Source organism: Mobula hypostoma, chromosome 21 (assembly GCF_963921235.1).
Source record: "Mobula hypostoma chromosome 21, sMobHyp1.1, whole genome shotgun sequence".
NCBI lineage: Eukaryota > Metazoa > Chordata > Chondrichthyes > Myliobatiformes > Myliobatidae > Mobula > Mobula hypostoma.
Genome location: NC_086117.1, coordinates 39,463,713 through 39,485,090, shown reverse-complemented (window position 1 = coordinate 39,485,090; position 21,378 = coordinate 39,463,713). Strand labels below are relative to the sequence as shown.

Sequence of the window (21,378 nt, the reverse complement as noted above, 5' to 3'; positions counted from 1 at the left end):
GGTGGATGCGTTGATGAGCCTGATGACTAAGGAGTAGTAACCGTTTTAGAGTCTATTGCTCCTGGTGTGGATACTGCATCGCCTGATCTCTGAGGGGAGTGGAAGCTGGGTGGGTGGGATCTTCTATTAATAGCCTTTTTCTGGTATCTTTCTGTATTTATGTCCTTGATGGTGGGTAGGCAGGTGGTGGTGCTGTGTTGACCCATAGTGGAGCCCTCCCATCTGCCGCAATGCAATTTACGTACCACCCAGTAATGCGGCATGTTGGGATGCTTTCAAGTGCACACCCGTAGAAGGTCGTGAGTATAGATGTGCATGGTCCAGCTTCCTGTAGCCTCCCACGGAAAGTAGAGGTGTTGGTGAGCTTTCTTGACTATGGAGGATGTGCTCTGGAACCATGATGGATTGTGTGAGATGTGCCCTCCCAGAAGTTTGAAACTGCTCACAGTTTCCACTACCATGCCATCGATGTGAAAAGGGAGTGAGAGTTGTTGGCCCTTCAACAGAACCTGATGCCATCGTAGAGTGCAGGTGATACCGTGCAAGGCTTTGCCTCTGTCCACGTGCCGTGGCAATGACTTCCCCAAATGACCAGGGCACCGAGTGGAATGTTAGGCTGGCACTAGTGCGAGGGACCGAATAGTTTCAGGGTATGTTTTTGGAGAACGTGGTTATTCAAGTGGAGATGATAGAGCAACACTGGTCCATTGTTTCAATGTTGTAGAGCCACACAGCATAAAAGCAGACCTTTTGGCCCATCACTTGTATGCCAGCCATCATGTACATATCTATGCTAATCTCATTTTACCAGCATGCAGTCTGTGGCTCCTGTACCTTTGTGATTTAAGCATTTGACCAATGTGTCGTGATAGAGCTCTTATTTCAGACTTACAGCTATTAGTATTGCAGACTGTGGACACAAACTTGGATAAAGGAGCTATCTCGTCACTGTCAGACTTAATTGGAAACAAGCTATCAACTAAAACCAATGTGCTGCTTGTTGTGGTTTAAATGTTGAAGGGAATTTGACTAGTGTCATTTGGCGTGGAGTGGAGGGCTTCAGGGTTGAGATAGTTGCAAGTGGACGTTCTTAGCTGAGATGGGGTTTGCAAGATGGGTAGTATGTTTTCTTCAGTGGTGTCTAAAAGAACTTAGATTTACCTGCAAATATATGACCTTTGAAACGATTTCACCCTCCCAAGAACTCATTACCCAATGTCAAGAGACTAACACTCCTGTTTTCAAAAGGAAATTCAAGCCAAGTATCATTTGACTTTAAAATAAGTACAATGGTGAACATTTGCCTCATGCTGACAATGTTTTTTTTTTATTTCTGCAGGCATTTTACAACAACAAAGGTTATCACAGCATGCCCACCTACCTGAATACCCTGAACAATGCCATTCTGCGAGCTAACCTACCCAAGAGCAAGGGCAATCCTGCAGCGTATGGTAAGGCCCAAGAATCACTTTTGTACAGCATTTTCAATAGTGTTTATCTGAAGCCAGCAGCAAGACTCTGTCTCCTAGCTGGCATACCTAGAACTGAAAGTTAGTCTCAAAATAAGGAGCTGGGGATTCAGGACTGAGATGAGATGAAATTTGAGGACTCTCTCATTTCTTCAGTGACAAGAGTTCAATCCTGACTCATGGTACTGTTGGTGATGTTTGTGCATTCTCTGTCAACCTCTGGGTGCTCTGATTTTCACCCACATTTCAAAAACATTCAGGTCAGTGTATTAGTTGGCCACTGTGAAATATCCAAAAACTACACATGACTGCCAGAATCAGGAGCGGGGGTGGGCGGCAGAGCAGAATTTGATTGCTATGCGGGAAGAATAAATTGGTTAGGGTAGAATATTATGCAGAAATGGATGCATTGTGGAGAGTATGTGTTTACTGGTCCAAAGGGCTTACTTCCGTGCTAAATCTCCGTATGACTCTGTGAGAAAGCAGTGAACCTTTGGAATTCTCTACCTAAAAGGGTTGCCGAACCCCTCTAATACTTGCATGCTAACATTCTAATGTCTCTTGTGATTTGGTACTGGCGATGAACTAATTAAATTAAATATTGTGTAATTATTACTATAATAAACATATTCTGCAGTACTGAATGTGGTAGAACCGCATTTTCTCAAACCCGACCAATCGCAAGATTTATTGTAAGATGTTAGCATCTTACAGGAATGTAAGTTTGAATGAAGCTGCACTAGGTTTGCTGAAACCATGGTGGGACAAAGCTGTTCATCCCTTGATCTGCATTTAGTTTCATAATTACTCAATTATATTTTAACCCCATTTACATACTCGCCTTTCACCTCTATATTGAAAATGTCTCCTGAGTGGCTAAGACCTCATTTTAAGGTTACTGAGTTTCTGTCTGGAAATTCTCTTTGTAGTTACCCAATCATTTTTGTTTATAATTTCAAACACCTTGATGGGAGCATCCTGTTCATCTGAGGATACACCAAAAAAAAGCTAATGTAACCTATCTTCATAAATGATCCCTTTAAAACTTGATATCATCCAGCTGTCAGAATCTAAACTGCGGTCAGGGTTTACTTCTATTATATATTTGAGATCAGCTCCTCCTCAGAAAGTAGCCCTTTCGCTGTGCACTCTTGTAGAGATGTCAGATTTTGTGATGTAGAGCGCTCTGGCCATTATACATAATAATGAGCAGAATAGGAGGTCTGTTCTCATGAGATCATTGAATATATTCATGTCATTTCTTTCTTGGATACAGTTTCTTTCCTGGATATCTTAGGATTCAGGTATTTGAGTTTCAGACTTAAATACCCTGAATTCCCGTTGATATTACACATTGATACATATAGAAACTCTTTTCTCCACTGAAATTAAATTTGTATTATATATGTTAGTTCAAGGAGCATTATTCATGTCAGTTCATAGTCTATAGCATGTGGGTGAAAATGATCTAGAATAATACATACAATGAAATTACACAGAATATCTTATCAGTGGTTTAGAGTTATTGATGTATATTCTAATTTCATTACCTTTTCAACACTATTAGCAATTACATTATTCAGAGAAATATGACATTCTCATTTCAAACATACTGGTAAGTTGATTACAGGTCAGAAGTTGTAAGAACATAATAAATAGAAACAGGAGTGTGAAACACTTCATTCTCACACCTGATCAACTATTTAATGAGATCATCACTAATCTTTTATTTCAGCACCTGTTTCTTGCATTAATGCTTAATCTTTCATTCACTTAACAAGCGATAACAAAGTTAGAGTCGCAATGCTGGCTCCCCTGTTTTCCTTTCAATTAGTTTTTAAGTTTGAGAGTTACAAAACATAATAGTGGCGTTGAGGAAGTTTTAAATGAATTCGAAGCAACAACCTACCTGTTGAAGCCAGTGAGATATCTGAGTTAAAAAAAAAAGCACAGAAGTACAGTCGGCTAAAAAGAACTGCTGCATGTGCTTCTTTGGCAAAAGACATTCTAGTCTTTTAAAAAAATAGGCAAAAAATGGACAAATTCATGTGTTCATAAACAGTGAGTACCAGGTGATAATAACCAAATTTAAAAAAAAACAGAAATGGCTGCCTATATTGGAAAGATAGATGCATTCATTGCATAAGAGATAACTGGATGATGTATACACAGTTAATTGAACAGTATTTTGAAGCAAATAAAACAGCCAATGAGAAGTGAGAAGTTTTTCTGAGTGCATTGTGTTTAAAGGCATACAGCTTGTGAAGAAATTTAGCTGCTTCTGTCAAACCATCTGAAATGAGCATTGCTGATCTCATGAAGGTAATGCAAGAGTATTGAGAATTAAAACTGTTGTGGATTGCAAAACACTTTAGGTTTCATGAGTGGCATAAAAAGGGAGGGGAGTCCATTTCAATATACATGGTTGAATTGAGGAGATTGGTTGAGCATTGTCAGTTCAGTGATGGGCTGGGAGATTGTTTAATTTGTGGAATCTTACAAGAAAACTGTTCAAAAATGGTTCCTAACTGAAACACAGCTTATATTTAAAAGAGAAGATGAAATTGCTGTATCAATGGAAACAGCAGCCAGAGACACAATTGAGTTGCAGAGGGGAATGACAGTGAGCTTGAATAAAATTGTACCAAACAGGAACAGGAAAGGCTGCCACAAATTGTGTTTAATGTGGCAAGGACTCACATACACTAGATCAGTGTAGATTAAAAGGTGAAACTTGCAGAAAATAAAACAAAGTAGGGCATACACATTAAGCATGTCTGATAGACAAAAATAAATGGACTGCCTCGGGAAGTGAAAAAGATAAAAAGTCAAGTTACAGTTTCAGAAAGAGTGCCAATCTGTGATAATGTAGGGAGTCACACAGCACTGAGTAGCCGTGAGATTTACAATGTGAAAAGTAACAATAGGCAAGGAAAACACAAGGAAATCTGCAGATGCTGGAATTTCAAGCAACACAGATAAAAGTTGCTGGTGAACGCAGCAGGCCAGGCAGCATCTCTAGGAAGAGGTACAGTCGACATTTCGGGCTGAGACCCTTCATCAGGACTAACTGAAAGAAGAGCTAGTAAGAGATTTGAAAGTGGGAAGGGGAGGGGGAGATCCAGAATGATAGGAGAAGACAGGAGGTGAAGGGATGGAGCCAAGAGCTGGACAGTTGATTGGCAAAAGGGATATGAGGGGATCATGGGACAGGAGGCCTAGGGAGAAAGAAAAAGGGAAGGTGGGGAAAACCCAGAGGATGGGCAAGGGGTATAGTGAGGGGGACAGAGGGAGAAAAAGGAGAGAGAGAAAAAGCATGTGTGTATATAAATAAATAACAGAATAGGCAAGGAATATGGCTGATACCAGAAGAACTGCAAATTAATTAAAATGGAATTAGACTCCATGCTTTATGCTGACGACTCCATTAGACTCAAACCCAATCTCAGAAGGAGTATGCAGGGCAAACAGCTGAGATAAGTTGAAGGCTCCTCAAACAAGGAAGTTTGATGTTTCACTCCTGGGCAAGCAGTCCCGGTGAGATACTACAGAGGTGATCTAAAGTGGGTACTCAAAAAGATTAAAGGCAGAACTTAAGCCACTCTCCTACACAGTTGAGATTGCATCTAATATCACCTGAAGATGGCACATAGATCATTTGAAGAGAGCAGAGTCAATTGTTATAGACGAAAGGTGGACAGAGTTGTCAGAGCCACTTCCTGCAGATGGAAAGTGAACTCTAAAACCACCATGGAGGTGGCTGCAGAACCTGAGATTGTATCACGTCCACACGCCTCACCTGCCAAGCAGATTGATCTCCTGCGTCAGAAAAGATGTTATCCTATTAGAAAAAGAAAGCTTCCATGGTGATTAATTCTTTCGGCCTGAATGGGACAATTTAAAATTTACTATGCTGTGGATGTCTATATAGGAGTTGTATGTTTCATATATAAGTAAAATTGAGATGCATTCTATGTTGAGTTGGAGTTTATAGTTAAGCAGGGAGTAGTGTGTATTTAATATGACAATAATATTTGATTAATATTGTAAATATATTGTTTGATTAAGCATTCTTTGTTTAGATAATGCAGTGCGGGTTATACGTAAAAGTACATAAATGGTATATGTCATCATGCCACCACATCATACATATGCTGCTTCTCACTTAAAGTAAAAACAAAGTTAGATTTACTTTCCCATCTCCCTTGTTTTCCATTAAATTAGATTTTAAGTTTCGGAGTTACAAAACATAATATTCATGAATTCCAAAGATTCACTGACCTCTGTTAATGAAAGTTATTCTTATCTCAGTCCTGAGCTGCCAACAGCTCATTTTCAGACTGTGACCCATGATTCTTGACACTGGAGCCAGGGGAAATAGGGAAAGTACAGTCACTGCTCCAGCAAGCAGGGTTCATTGTTGATCTCCAGTGTTATCTGTGTGTCATTTTCCTCACGACCACACGAGATTTCTCTGGTTTCCTCCTGTACCCCCAGCTGTACAGCTTGGTTGGTTATTGGCCACTGTAAATTGTCCCTAGTTTGTACATGAGTGGTTAAGTTTTGGGAGGAGTTGAAGAGAATATGGGGAGAGTAAAATGGGATTAGTGCAATTTGGTGTTAACATGATGTCTTGGCTGAAGGGCCTGTTTCTACACTGTATGAATCTTTTCTGTCCTCTTTTCTGCTCTGTTCTTCCTCTTTTTTACCATTTACCTATTTTATTGTACTTTATTGTAAAGTTTTTATTAATGTCTTGCAGTGTACTGCTGGCACAAAACAACAGATTTCTTGGCATATATTAGCGATAATAAACCGGATTTGGATTGTGATTCTGATTCTGTATCAATCCCTGTTTTTTTAAAAAAAAACAAAATTTTGTCCATTTTCACTGAGATTACCTCTCATTCTTCTAAATGAGTGTGCAAGCATAATCCCCTTAACTAGCTTATTTACTGCCTGTTACGCCTGCTGATGTTTAGGGCAGCAATGAGGGTCCTCCATCTGTGTGTCCTTGACCACTTACATTCTTCATTGCTGTTTCATTGCAATTTTGTGTTGTGTTGTTAGCCTTGAGCTGAACTAACGAACCTGGAGGACCGGTAGACCTCTTTTAGTCTGGCCTTTCACCTGTTTGGCATGGGTGACGCTGCCAAGAGCCAAAGCATAAAGCCCGGACTCCAACCAACATCTTCTCCATGTCACTGAGGCATTCAGGCCTCCAAACCATGACAAGATTGTGTCTTTTTGGAGGATAATCCCTTAAGTATTCCTCTTACGAAGATAAACTTCACCCCCCCCCAATAAAAAGCACTTAGGAATTATTCTGGTGAATCTCCTGCACACACTCCTGTTACAAGTATATCCTTTCTTTGATTAGAAGACCAGATCCATGTGTATCAGTGTAAATGCAAATGTTAGATGTATGCTCCTTATTCTGTGTAGTTAGGGAAAAGGAGAAAAATGCAATGCAATTTTGTAGCACCATCGCATCGTCACGATACCTTATGACATTTTTCAACTTCTAAAAATAAGAATTGTAATAGGTACAACCATTGTGCATCATTTCAATCAGACCCATTGTGATTTCCTGTGATAATTTTGCACCTTCCAGCTTTTTTTTAGGTCAGACCTTGTGCAGACCTCTGTGATCAAGGTCTAGATTTGTGCCTCACTGTACTCTTTTATATGCAGATTCTTGTACAGATTGGAAGAGTGTTTGGGGGTGGGAGGGGAAAAAATAATCATGAAATACCACCATCTACTGGTAATAAAATGTACAGCAGGATTTATTTCACACTAAGCGAACAGCATCACATTCTGCTCTTTTACCAGATTACTGGCATGTTCCATTTACAGTCAGTTTCATGTATTATTGCCCAGTGGATTAGAGGGTAAACCATACCCAATGAGTGTATACAACATATGCCGCATCTTTATTGCAGAAATATCTTCTAATCATTTTCACAGGAAGGCTATCCACCAACATTTGCAGCTTTTCAAATTAAGATGGCTGAATCAGGATAAGTGAAAGATCGTTAGACATTTGATTTACTTTACACTGTTTCTTTTAGAGTTATGCATCTGAAAATTTTATTTTTACAAATTGAAATTTTGCAGACAATTTCTAAGTCATGTTGCAATCTAGCTATCCATGGCTCTTGCGTCCAACCTATCCCCATTTGGTGTGCACATGATAGTATCATTTTCCTTTGCAACACCCTTTGCGGGGGATCTTGGAACATATTGTCCCACATTATGGACGTTCCTAGAATAATAGGGTCTACTTGTTAAATCAGCCTCAACCTCACTTAGATCAGCAAGTATGACACTGGAGAAACTCAGCAGGTCTGGCAGCAGCTGTGGAGGGAAATAGACCATCGCCATTTTGGGTCGAGATCCGTCATCTGTGCTGTTCTCCATTTCCCTCCACAGACACTCAATTTGCTGAAATCTTCCAGGGTCTTTAGTGTTGATCCAGATGAGAGAATTGACAGTCTCTTGTGTCAGCTTCATCTGGGTTGTCCCTCTCAAAGCTGCACTGCACCAACATTATCATCCCCACCTTCATCCATATCTGTTGCCAACACAACTCCAATCCTCAGACAAAAGCTGTGATCTTTTGATCCAGCACCTAGCAGTTTTCTCATGTATCCTGCAGCACCAGCTCCCAGACCTTCCTCCGTAACACCAACACACCATAATGCTGCTCCGTAATCTCCAGTATTGACCCCTGACCCAATATCAGATGAAACAAGGTAAAAGATTACCTCCCCCTGTCCTGATGAATCACCACTATTTTATGTGGAAAAGCGCATGGAAGAAGTTCTGGAAGTAGCAGTCTTAGAATGTGCTCTGGGCAGGGGACTTCTGAAATAACACTGAAGAGTGGCAACTTTTTGCGTGCGGCTTGTATTCCCATTCAAAATGACAATGGGTGAAATCCACAGCCGTAGATACCGCATTAATAATATTGTTTCATGTAATCTAAAAGGCTTATTGATCATTAAAATTGAAAGATGAACTCATGAGCATTACTTCACTATTCCTCTTTTACTCCATTTATTTATTTCAGAATCAGGTTTAATATCACTGATATATATCGTGAAATTTGTTTTTGTGGCAACAGTACAATGCAATACATAATTTTAAAAATTGAATAGAATTGAATTTATTTCTTACATCCTTCACATACACGAGGAGTAAAAATCTTCACATTACATCTCCATCTAAATTGCAATGTGCAATCATAGTAATTTATAATAATTTATAATAAATAGAACAGTCAATGTAATGTAGAGTACACTCAAATCAATGTGAGTTCATCAGTGTGATGGCCTGGTTGAAGAAGCTGTCCCGGAGCCTGCTGGTCCTGGTTTTCGTGCTGCGGTGCTGCTTCCTGGATGGTAGCAGCTGGAATAGATTGTGATTGGGATGGCTTGGGTCCCCAATGATCCTATGGTGCCTTTTTACACACCTGTCCATGTACAGATGCTCTGCACTCTCTGCAGAGTCCTGCGATTAAGGGAGGTACAGTTCCCATACCAGGCAGTGATGCAGCCAGTCAGGATGCTTTCAATTGTGCCTCTGTAGAAGGTTCTTAGGATTTGAGGGCCCATACCAAATTTCCTCAGCCGTCTGAGGTGAAAGAGACGCTGTTGTGTACAGACCACGTGAGGTCCTCGGTGGTGTGGATGCAGAGAACCTTGAAGTTGTTTATCCTCGCAACCCCAGATCCATTGATATCAATAAGGGTTAGCCTGTCTCCGTTCCTCCTGTAATCCACAACCAGCTCATTTGTTTTTGCGATGTTGAGGGAGAGGTTGTTTTCTTGACACCACTGTGTCAGAGAGATGACTTTTTCCCTGTAGGCCACCTCATTATTGTTTGAGATAAGGCTAATCAATGTAGTGTTGTCGGCAAATTTAATTAGATTGGAGCTGCTGTTGGCGATACAGTCATAGGTATACAGGGAGTAAAGGAGGGGACTCAGTACGCAGTCCTGAGGGGCTCCCGTATTGAGAGTCAGAGGGTTGGAGGCGAGAGAACCTACTCTTACAACCTGCTGGCGATCTGACAGGAAGTCCAGGATTCAGCTGCACAAAGCAGGGTCAAGGTTTGAGCTTCTTATCGAGCCTGAATGGAACTATGGTGTTGAATGCTGAACTGTAGTCCAAAAACAGCATTCTCACATAAGCATCCTTCTTCTCCAGATGAGTAAGGATGGTGTGTAGAGCAGTGGCCATTGCGTCATCTATTGATCAGTTGTGACGGTAGGTGAATTGTAGGGGGTCCCGTTTGGGTGGTAGCAAGCTGCAGATGTAATGGTTGACCAGACTGTCAAAGCATTTTATTTATTATTGAAGTGAATGCAACAGGATGCCAGTTGTTCAGGCAAGTTACCTTGGTCTTTTTTTGGTACAGGGACAATGGTGGATAGATAACTTGAAGCAGGAAGGCACTCTACACCGGGAAAGGGAGAGTTTAAAAATGTCTGTCAACACACCTGCCAGTTGTGCTGTGCACATCCTAAGTACTTGCCCTGGGAAGCCATCCAGTCCCACAGCCTTGCGACTGTAAATTACAGTAAAGATATAGTTATATTAAATAAGTAATGCAAAAAAGTAGTGAAATGGTGTTCACAGTTCAATGTCCATTTAGAAATCGAATGGCAGAGGGAAAGAAGATTTTCCTGAACTGTTGAGTGTGTGCCTTCAGGCTACGGTACCTCCTTCCTGATATTAGCAATGAGAAGAGAGCATGTCCCAGGTGGTGGGGTTCTTTAATGATGGATGCTGCATTTTTTGAAGCATCGCTCCTTGAAGATGTCCTGGATGCTACAGAGGCTAGTGCCTATGATGGAGCTGACTGAAATCCATATGAGTCCCATCATATATTATAACACTGTATTTTTCTTGTCTTGTACTGGACTGCTGCCGCAAAACAACAAGTTTCATGACACATGTCAGTAATAATAAACCTGATTCTGATTTTCATTCAGTGTCCATCACCAAGAATAGCTTGGTAGCACAGTAGCTCAGGATGGCTGAATCCTGAAAGGTGTAACTAACAAATTAGTTGAGTGCACCTCATCTGCATCACCCTACCTGTGGCAGGTGAGTCAGTCCACAACTGCAGTGGTAGAAGTGACCAACACACAGTTTTATTGGTGATAGAGCCTCATCTTTATGCTGACCACATCTTTCATCCTACTGTATGGCACCACAATTGTGAAAGTTGGAAAAGTCAGGCAGCTCAAAACTAGACATCCTTGAGGTACTGAGGACCATGATCACCGGCATAAATCTACGCTATCTCAATCAGTCCCTTGATGTGTATTACCAAAGTGGACCATCAAGCCCTGATTCAATGCAGAAGGGCAAGTCATGAGTGACAGTAGACATACTAAATATGACCTGCCAGTATGGTAAATGTAACACACATCTACATGCATACTGTCTTTTTCTATTTAACATTGAATAGACAGAGCTCAGCAGTGACACCTCCAGCAGTTGATGTCTATAAAGAATTAACCACCTAAGAAGGAGATTCCAACAGAATCCCATCCACAGCAATGGCAGGACCCAGCACATGAGTGCTGAAGAAGATTAGAACATTAGTTTCATTTGTCATATGTACATTGAATGTGTCAATTGTATCAAATCAAGTCAGAGAGGATTGTGGGTGCAGTCCACAAATGTCGCCACACTTCCAGCACCAACATAACAAGCCCACAACTTGCTACCCATAACCGTACACCTTTGGAAAATATGCACCTGGAGGAAGCCCACGCTGTCACGGGGAGAACATACAAACTCCTTACAGACAGTGGTGGGAATCGAATCCAGATCCGTGATCGCTGTAAAGCAATTGTGCTAATCACTATGTTACCGTGCAGCCAGAAGATTTGTCTCAGCTTCCTTCCGAGCTCCCCACCCTATCACAGAAACCACTCTCAATTCACTCCACGTGATGTCATAAAACAGCCAAGAGTACTGCATACGGCAAAGATGATGGGATCGGGCAACTTTGCAGCTCTAGTAATGTAGACCTGTGCTCCAGAATTAGCTACATCTTTAAGCCAAGCTATTTCAATATAATTAGCACACTGACATTCACCAAACAATGTGAAAAATTGTCCATGTTCACAAACAAAACAGGTTAAATGCACTCTGTCTAATTACCACCCTCTCAGTCTACCCTCAGTCATAAGTAAAGTACAGGGAGTGTTATTGACAGTGGTATCAAGGAGACTTATCAACAGTGTCCTTATTAATACCCCGTTTGCATCTTACCAAGGTCATTTGGTAGCAGACCTCATTGTGGCCTTGATATAGGTATACACAAACAGCTGAAACATAGAAGTGAGGTGAGATTGAGCAGCCTCGAATTCAGTACAACATGATTGAATGCAACATCATAGCACCCTTGTAAAGCTGCACCAGGGACAGTGATGCTGAATTTTTTTTGGAGGTTAGTCATCCCAAACAGACTAATTTGTGGGAGTTCCTCTGGGCAGTGTCCTAAGCCCAACCACCTACCCCTTTCTTCCATCATAAGGTAGCGTAGTGGTCAGTGCAAGGCTATTACTGCACGAGCAACACGGATTCAATTCTCCGCTGTCTGTAAGAAGTTTGTACATTCTCCCCATGACCGCATGGGTTTCTACTGAGACTTGCGGCTTAGTCGGTTAATTGGGTGTAATTGGCTGGCACGGATTCGTTGCGCGAGGAGGGCCTGATACTGTGATGTATCACTAAGTAAAATTTAAAAAGTGAAAAGAATAGGGGCGGAAGCAGTGTTTGTTTTGATTCACAACTCATCAGCCATTGAACCAAGCTGTGCAGATACAAACCCCATTTCCAGAAAAGTTGTGATATTTTCCAAAAATGCAATAAAAACAAAAATCTGTGATATGTTAATTCATGTGAACCTTTAGTTAACTGACAAAAGTACAAAGAAAAGATTTTCAATAGTTTTACTGACCAACTTAATTGTATTTTGTAAATGTACACAAATTTAGAATTTGCTGGCTGCAACACACTCAACAAAAGTTGGAACAGAGGCATGTTTACCATTGCGTTACATCACCTTTCCTTTTAATAACACTTTTTAATCGTTTTGGAACTGAGGATACTAACTGTAGTAGATTTGCAACTGGAAATTTTGTCCATTCTTGCTTGATATAGGACTTCAGCTGCTCAACAGTCCGTGGTCTCCGTTGTCTGATTCTCCTCTTCATGATGCGCCATACATTTTCAATAGGAGATAGATCTGGACTGGCAGCAGGCCAGTCAAGTACACGCACTCTGTGTCTACAAAGCCACACTGTTGTAGCCCATGCAGAATGTGGTCTGGCATTGTCCTGCTGAAATAAGCATGGACGTCCCGGGAAGAGACGTCGCCTTGATGGCAACGTATATCTCTCTAAAATCCTAATATACGCCTCAGAGTCAATGGTACCTTCACATACATGCAACTCACCCATGCCGTGGGCACTGATGCACCCCCATACCATCACAGATGCTGGATTTTGCACCTTTCGCTGATAACAATCTGGATGGTCGTTTTCATCTTTGGCACAGAGAACTCGACGCCCGTTGTTTCCGAAAACTAGCTGAAATGTGGACTCATCTGACCACAGCACACGGTTCCACAGTCTTTCGGCCCATCTGAGATGAGCTCGGGCCCAGAGAACTCGCCGGCATTTCTGCATAGAGTTGATGTATGGCTTCCTCCTTGCATAATATAGTTTCAAGTTGCATTTCTGGATGCAGCGACGGACTGTGTTGAGTGACAATGGTTTTCCGAAGTACTCCCGAGCCCAGGTGGCTATTATTGTCACAGTAGCATGACTTTTCTGTGCACTTTTCAATCTTATTTTAACTCTGTCCCAACTTTTGTTGAGTGTGTTGCAGGAATCAAATTCTAGATTTGTGTATATTTACAAAATACAATTAAGTTGGTCAGTAAAACTATTGAAAATCTTTTCTTTGTACTCTTGTCGGTTGAATAAAGGTTCACGTGAATTAACATATCACAGATTTTTGTTTTCATTGCATTTTGGAAAATATCCCAACCTTTCTGGAAATGGGGTTTGTAGTAAAACTGAGGTAACCTTCAGGTATGAGCCGAAATGTGGCAAGTAACACTAACTTCTCTGAAGTGTCAAGACACAGGCCCTCTCTAGTAAGAGACAGTCTAACCATCCACCTGCAAAATTATCATTGCTGAGTCTCCCACCATCAATATCAGAATCACGTTTAATATCGGCATATGATCCACGAGAGATCACTATCAACCACCATTTCCATTCATTCTCCACAATAATGGTTCCTGATTCTAAATTGTATTCCAATCACTGATTTTTCCTCTGAAATCCCAGTCCTTGATCCTTTATCTGCAATGTTCCCTCCCCTCACTGTAATCCAATATCTAATTTTCTCTCTTTAATACTGATTAGCACTGGTATTCCCATTCCACTCTCCTTCCCTCCCTCAATAGCTATTTTTACCCCATCTGCCACTCTTATCCCAGTGTCTGAATGTGCTTCCGTCCCCATCCATTGACTCTCCAATCCCAGTCTCCATCAGATTGATTAGTTTCTACAGAACGAGCGAACAAGTTGGTCTTACAGATTATTGCTTGCTCACAGAAGAGTGACTCTTCTAATACTTTTGCCTGATCAGGGGAGTAACACTTCCAAGTTGTCAGTCTTTATCATTGGATTTTCTCAATCTCTTTCTCATTATGTTTTATTGAGATACAGTGCAGATCAGCCCTCCTGACTCTTTGAGTCACACTGCCCAGCAATCCCCCAATTTAGTTGTAGCCTAATCATGGGAGAATTTACAATGACCAATTAACCTACCAACCAGTACATTTTTGGACTGTAGGAGGAAACTCTCCTGATCACAGGGAGAACATATAAACTCCTCGCAGGCAGTGGTGGGAATTGAACCCGGTTTTCTGCTACTGTAAAGCGTTGTGCTAACCACTACACTACTATGTGCACAAGTCTCTCTCTCAATATTTGAAATAAAAGAAGATGCCAAGTTGGAGAGAGAGGGGAGGGAACATCGACTCATACCATGAGAGGCCTGCATCAGGCCTGCAAGGCATTTTCATACCTTACAAGGCGCAGAGTGGAAGTCTGTGTGGGGTGCAACTCCTCGCACAGACACTAGAGTAATGTGTGGGTAAGTGCCTTGCTCAAGGACACAAACATGCTGCCACAGCTGAGGCTCGAACTGATGACCTTCAGATCACTAGACGATCGCCTTCACCACTTGGCCACGTGGCCAAGGTGGGGAGGAAAGGACAAAATAGAAAGGCTCATGATGAGGTACAAGAACTTGTAGAAAACTTAATATTATTCAAAAACAGGAAAGAAAACCATCAGATTGTTGTAATATAAAATTGTGCATTTCTCAGGAAGAACGTAGCATCCACACTATTGCTTCTGAAGAAACAGAATTGATAATCTTTTACACAGTCGAATCTTTATTCACAACAGTTACTTGTTAGTTACCCATATGTGAAATTGAGCAGTCTGATTTATGCTGTGGACAGGGAAACTTGATGGCTGGTCCATACAACACACTGAATAATTTAGTTTTGGTCATACAGGTGACCAGATATTCTGCTTTAGTTACGTGGTCATCATCTTTATGGGAGAGAGTCCTGTGTGCAAAATGGCTTTTGTGTTTCTACACTGAAGTTAAAACAGTTTAGATGTACTTCAGTAGAGGAGTTCTGTGGCATATTGGAGGTTGTGAAATGTGTTTATTTAATGTTGCTTACACTTAAGACATAAAGGTTATCTTCACCAAATATGTATGTTATCATATTATCAAGCATTCTTCTTGTAGCTTGCAACATCTATCTGAATCTACTCTGACAACAGCCTCAAACATCAAATCTTTCCACTCTACCTCGGCACAATTGGCAATGGAAAACCAATTTTTCAATAATTCTGCTACGATTGGGAACAACACTTATACAATAGGGCAGGAACTGTATTAACTCTGGAGAATGGTTAAGAAGTATTTAATTAAGTACAGCTGTCTTTTAAGAAAATTTCATGGTACTTTTTTTTAAATCACTGTTCTATTTTTGTCTTGTAGGTATCACAGTGACAAATCACCCAATGAATAAGACCAGTGCCAGTTTGTCTCTCGACTACCTGTAAGCAAATGAATCAGTATTTCTCTCAATATTTCATTCTAAGCTGTCAGTCTTTATCAGTAGATTTTCTCAGTTTTTTCCCCAGTGGTTAAAATAGAAGAGAACTGGCTGCATGGCCAATATAATATTCAATCTTGTAAAGTAACCAAGTACCTAAACACATTAAACTGAAAGAGTACCAGTGAGTGATGCAGCACGGAAGGAGAATCTTTGGACCAACTTGCCAAACTGAGCAATCCTGACCAAGTTGTCCAACTGAGCTAGTCCCATTTGCCTAATTTAGGTTCATATCCCTCCGAATCTTTCCTATCCATGTATTTATCCAAATGAAATGCTGGAATTGTACCCACTGCTACTTAGTTCTCTGACAGTTTGATCCATATAACCACCACCCTCTTTCCAGAAATAATCACAGAGCACAAAAACATGCTCTTCGGCCCATCTAGTCCATGCTGAACCACTTAAACTGCCTACTCCCATCAGCCTTGACTGAGACATAGCCCTCCATATTCCTACCATCCGTGTACCTGTCGAAACTTCTCTTAAACATTGTAATCAAGCTCGAGTGCACCACTTGCACTGGCAGCTCGTTTCACACACTTCCAACCTCTGAGTGAAGAAGTTTCCCTTCATATTCCCCTTTAACTTTTCACCTTTCACCCTTAACCCATGACCTCTAGTTGTAGTGCCACTCATCTTCAGTAGAAAAAAACCTGCTTGCATTTACCCCATCTGTACCCTTCATGATTTTGTATACCTCTGTCAAATTGTCCCTCAATCTTCAACATTCCAAGGAATAAAGTCCCTTTTAAATCTTTTTTCTCTCACTTTAAACCTACGTCCTTTTGTTTTGGCTTTGAGGAGAAGGCAGTGGCCATTCAGCTTATCTTTACCCTTTATGATCTTGTAAACCTCTATAAGATCACCCCTCAGCCTCCTACACTCCAATAAAAGGTTCTGGCCTATACAACCTGTCCTTATAATTCGACCACCCGCACCCCCCCCCAAGTGTTCAAGAGGTAACATTCTCCAAATCTTTTTGCGTGTAGCCTTTCCATTCTCATTACTTCCACCCTAGAACAAAGTGACCAGAACTGTGTGCCGTACTCCAAATGTGACCTTACCAATGTCTTGTACAGTGCCGTATGGCAGGTTGCAGTTTCCCCTGCACCGGCTCCCATGTAGAACATTGCTGTTCATGGTTAGCCACAGGAGGACTTGCTATAATTATGCTGCTTTAGTAGTGCATGTTACTCATGACAGAGCTGGTCAATACCCACAACAGACGTAATTTATTATACAGTGCATATGTCTTTTAGACAGCTAGCTATGAACATTGAAAGGCTGGAAGGCTTCCCATGATACCAATATATTGAACAATGCTGAGTACTTTGATATCCCCAACTTCATATTCTTTGTTGATTCCTTTCCACACCATTCCAGTTGCAAGGGGATTGGGAGAGTAGAAAATTGTGGGGGAATTTTTGTTTTGTTATCCACAGATAAAACCAGAAGATATTAGATTAGATTAGATTAGATTATGAGGACATGCAGTCCTCTTTTATTGTCATTTAGTAATGCATGCATTAAGAAATGATGCAATATAGGAGCAGAATTAGGCCTTTTGGCCCGTCGAGTCTGCTCTGCCATTTCATCATCGTTGACCAATTTCCCTCTCAGCCCCAATTTCCTGCCTTCTCCCTGTATCCCCTGTGCTTTAAATAAACCCAATCTCCCAGCCTCCACAGCTGTTTGTGACGATATGTTCCACAAATTCACCACCCTCTGGCTAAAGAAATCCCTCCTCATCTCCATTCTTAATGGACATCCCTTTATTCTGAGGTTGTGCCCTCTGGTCTTAGACACCCCCATCGTGGCAAACATCCTCTCCACCTCCACTCTATTGAGGCCTTTCAACATTCAATGGTTTCAATGAGATTCCGCACCCCCCATTCTTCTGAATTCCAGTGGTACTGGTGAGCTATTTTCCTCCTCCCAGCCAGAAGTTTTTGCGGATTAGAACTTTATGATTCCCAGTGAATATTTGGATCTACTTTCCAAATATAGAAAATACTTGGCACATATGGATGTCTGCCTTTTCAACTGAGCAGTTAACAGCAACCAGTATGCTGTATGGATAAATGGAAAATCCAGTTTTGACATTTAAGCTTCACATTTGTAAAGGCAGTAGACAATAATTTATGCTTGTTTCATCCTCATTAATGGCAAGAGGAAAAGGCATTTTCATTGATACATGGAACTGGCCATTTTTCTCTTCTGTGTCTTAAGTTTATGGAGAAACTAACTTCATATATGGAATGGACTTTGATTCTCATTTTGTAGTACTGCCAAAGAAATGTTGATAGAAAAATATGCTAACTTTTATCACTAGTCAAGGAGTGAGAACCACATTTTTGATTATTGTTAAACTGTGACATAATATTGCAATGTTGATTTTATCTCAGAAATCTTAAGTCTTTTTCTTGAATTGTTTCAGTCTGCAGGGCACAGATGTGGTCATTGCGATTTTCATCATTGTGGCCATGTCCTTTGTCCCAGCCAGCTTTGTGGTGTTTCTAGTGGCCGAGAAATCAACCAAAGCAAAACACTTGCAGTTTGTCAGTGGATGCGACCCCGTTATCTACTGGTTGGCCAACTACGTTTGGGATATGGTGAGAATTGTTCTGCTCTTCCAGAGCAAGGAGTGGAAACCAGTTTAATCACTGAGGTTACGACATCTCTCATCACTATGCAGTGCCTCAACAGCATTAGCTTCCAACAAATGTTTCCTTGAAATTTGTCTGCTCAAGCCTCACTTCACTTAATTTCAGAATCAAAATTCCATTATTAGTAGGGATTGCCAATTTTGAGTGACAGAGATTATGTTTTAACAACCTGCTAAAATATATAGAAGTGACTTAAACTTTCCCATTATGTAGTTATAACTGTTCTGCAGGTTTGTTTCACTCTTTCATCTCAGATTGATGATATTCACTGCAACAAAAGACCTTGTATTCTGTTGCTGAATGTTTCACGAGTTCTGCAATACATCAGACTATGAGTCCATTTGTAGATGGTCGATGGTTATGTTGTTGAGCCAATATGAAAATGGAGATCCCAGGTTTTGGGATATTGTTTCTTGTAATTTCCTCATATTTCCATACATTGCAGAAGGGAGTTATTCATTCTGTGATATCCATGCTAGCTCTTGGACAAATCCCATTTCTTCACCTTTCCCTCTGGCATCTTTTTCCCCTGTACCTATTAATTCCATCTCATTTCTCAAAACTGCACTGGGCACAGTTTACAGTCACCAACTGACCAATCAGGGAGCACATCTTTAGCTGGTCACACGGAGAGCATGATAGGGAGAGCACTAAAGCCATACAGCACCAGAAATACAGATCAAATCTATGTCGCTGGAGCTGTGGAGCAGCAATTCTACCTGTTACAGTATTTTGCCTGCGAGGGCAATGATGCTTCATAAATATTTAATTGTTCAGTGGGATGAATTAACTTACTATACTTGTCAAGTTTTCATTGCCTTCAATCAAAAATGTGCAACATTCTGTGATGGTCTTAAAATCTTCATCTTGTTCACCATGTTTCTGTTCTGTACTACATTTTGTTTGTCCATCAATATTGATTTTGTTGACAGACAATGGTCTCCTTTTCTCCAGTACCTCAAATTTCACATCTCCGAACTTGTTCCTGTGGTTTAAAAATGGTTACAGTCCCATTTCCAGAGCCATTTGTTCTTGCTATTCTCCCACTCCATCAAACTGTTAAAAGGAATGCTGTTAGTTACCTGGTTCTGCAATCAGGAAATCCCTCACTGGATCCCCCTCATATTGCTCCCCTTTAAGAACTTCTACAGAAAACTGCCTTGCCTGCAATATTTTTCTTACCCTCCTAGTGTTCTTCCTTAAGCCCATGACATCTAGCCCATAGTGTTGTGATGTGTCTGGAGATGGCTGATTAGAGCAATCAAGATTCCTTTCACACTGCTGACAGGGATGTAGAGATCATGTAATCTCAATGTTTCTTAATTCTCCTCTTTGCTTACTCTTCAGCAAGCTGTTTCACATTCTCTGCAATTTACTGTATGCCTCAGTGATCAGGGTAATATGAAAACATAAGTTTACAGAAAGTAAATAATTTGTCTACTGATAGTAATGTTCTTTAAATAAATGAATGATTTTCCACTTCAATTTATTACTGTCGCTCTTTACAGAGTGACTCCCATCAAATGAACAAATGAGGTAATGTGCTTTAATTCTCAGGCTTTTGCAGAGAGAGCATACTTTGAAGATAAGGTGCAAGAGGTGGATCTGATTCACAGTCATTGACCTTTTACCAGGAATCACGTACTTTTTGATGTATCTTAACAGAGTTGAAATGTGCTAAATGCAGAACTTAAATATGAGACTACATTTTTTCAACAAAACTAGCCATGTTATGAACCATAATATGCTCCTAGCCGATGTATTGATGTTTACTTGTACTTTGTTTCTTCCTCCTCTGTCTCCAGTTGAATTACTTGGTGCCAGCAACTTGTTGCATCATCATTCTCTTTGTGTTCGATCTGCCAGCCTACACGTCACCTACTAATTTTCCAGCAGTCCTCTCACTCTTCCTGTTGTATGGGTAAGTCATATTATACAGATATAATCTAATGAAGGAACTAACCAATGGACAAATAATGCCTGTGTAACCATTTGAAGTGCCTTGTCCACAGCCTTACAAATTCTATATGATGCTACTGCCTTTATCTTCCGTTCTTTCACCAACACTGGCTCAAAATCCTAGATATCTCTCCATTAAACCACAGTGAACATACCCACACCTCAAAGACTGCAGCAGTTCAGGATAGCAGCTCATTATCTCTTTCTCAAGGGCATTGAGGGTTGGGCAATTAAATTCTCGCTCAGCTTGTAAAGCCCACATCCCTTGAATTAAATAAATAAATAACAAATCTCATGTTTGCCTACTGTAAGCTTATTTTTTTAAGCTTACAAAAACTCCCCTTGCAAGTACCTTGTATTCATTAATGGACCTCGCTATTGAATCAGATCCCAGCATTTTGTATTCATTTCTTCTTTAAAAGCCACCCACCCTATACACCCACCCTGGACATTCTTTTTACCCCTCTCTCCCCTCATTGGGCTGAAGACACAAAAGCCTGAAAGCACAAACCGCCAGCCTCAAGGGCAGCTTAAGACTCGTGAGCAATTAGATGGACTCTTGGCCTCACAATCTACCTCATTATGATCTTGCGCTTTATCGTTTACCTGCATTGCATTTTTTATGGTAGCTTTTACATTTTAGTCTGTATTGTGTTTGTTTTAACTCAGTGCACTTGAATGATTTGATCTGTATAACTAGATTGCAAGTCAAGCTTTTCACTGTATCTCAGTACATGTGTCAATAATAAAGCAATAGCAATACCAGTTATGAAGAAAGTGCAGTGCAAGGAAACGATAAGGGTGCAAGGCCAACATGAGGTCGATATTGAGGGCAGGAGTTCATCTTACTGTACTAGGGACTGTTAAATAATCATATAATATTGTCCTTGAGCCTGGTGGTTTGTGTTCCAAGCTTTTGTATTTCTTTCCCAATAGAAGTGAGAATGTCTGGGGTGTTTTTATGATTATGTTGGTTGCTTTACTGATGCGGTGAAAAGCTGAGACAGAGATTATGGAGGAGAGACTGGCTTCTGAGA

At 40.7% G+C, this 21,378-nt stretch overlaps 1 protein-coding gene across 2 annotated transcripts in view; it reads left to right on the top strand.

Moving 5' to 3' along the window:
- The window catches only part of abca2 (ATP-binding cassette, sub-family A (ABC1), member 2), a 583,930-nt gene that overhangs the window by 468,729 nt on the left and 93,823 nt on the right, over window positions 1-21,378 (top strand). For both annotated transcript variants that reach the window (XM_063073801.1, XM_063073800.1), the window contains exons 33-36: window positions 1,340-1,451; window positions 15,596-15,656; window positions 18,154-18,328; window positions 20,188-20,303. In XM_063073801.1, coding sequence (XP_062929871.1) covers window positions 1,340-1,451; window positions 15,596-15,656; window positions 18,154-18,328; window positions 20,188-20,303 — 464 coding nt within the window. The remainder of the gene's footprint in view (window positions 1-1,339; window positions 1,452-15,595; window positions 15,657-18,153; window positions 18,329-20,187; window positions 20,304-21,378) is intronic.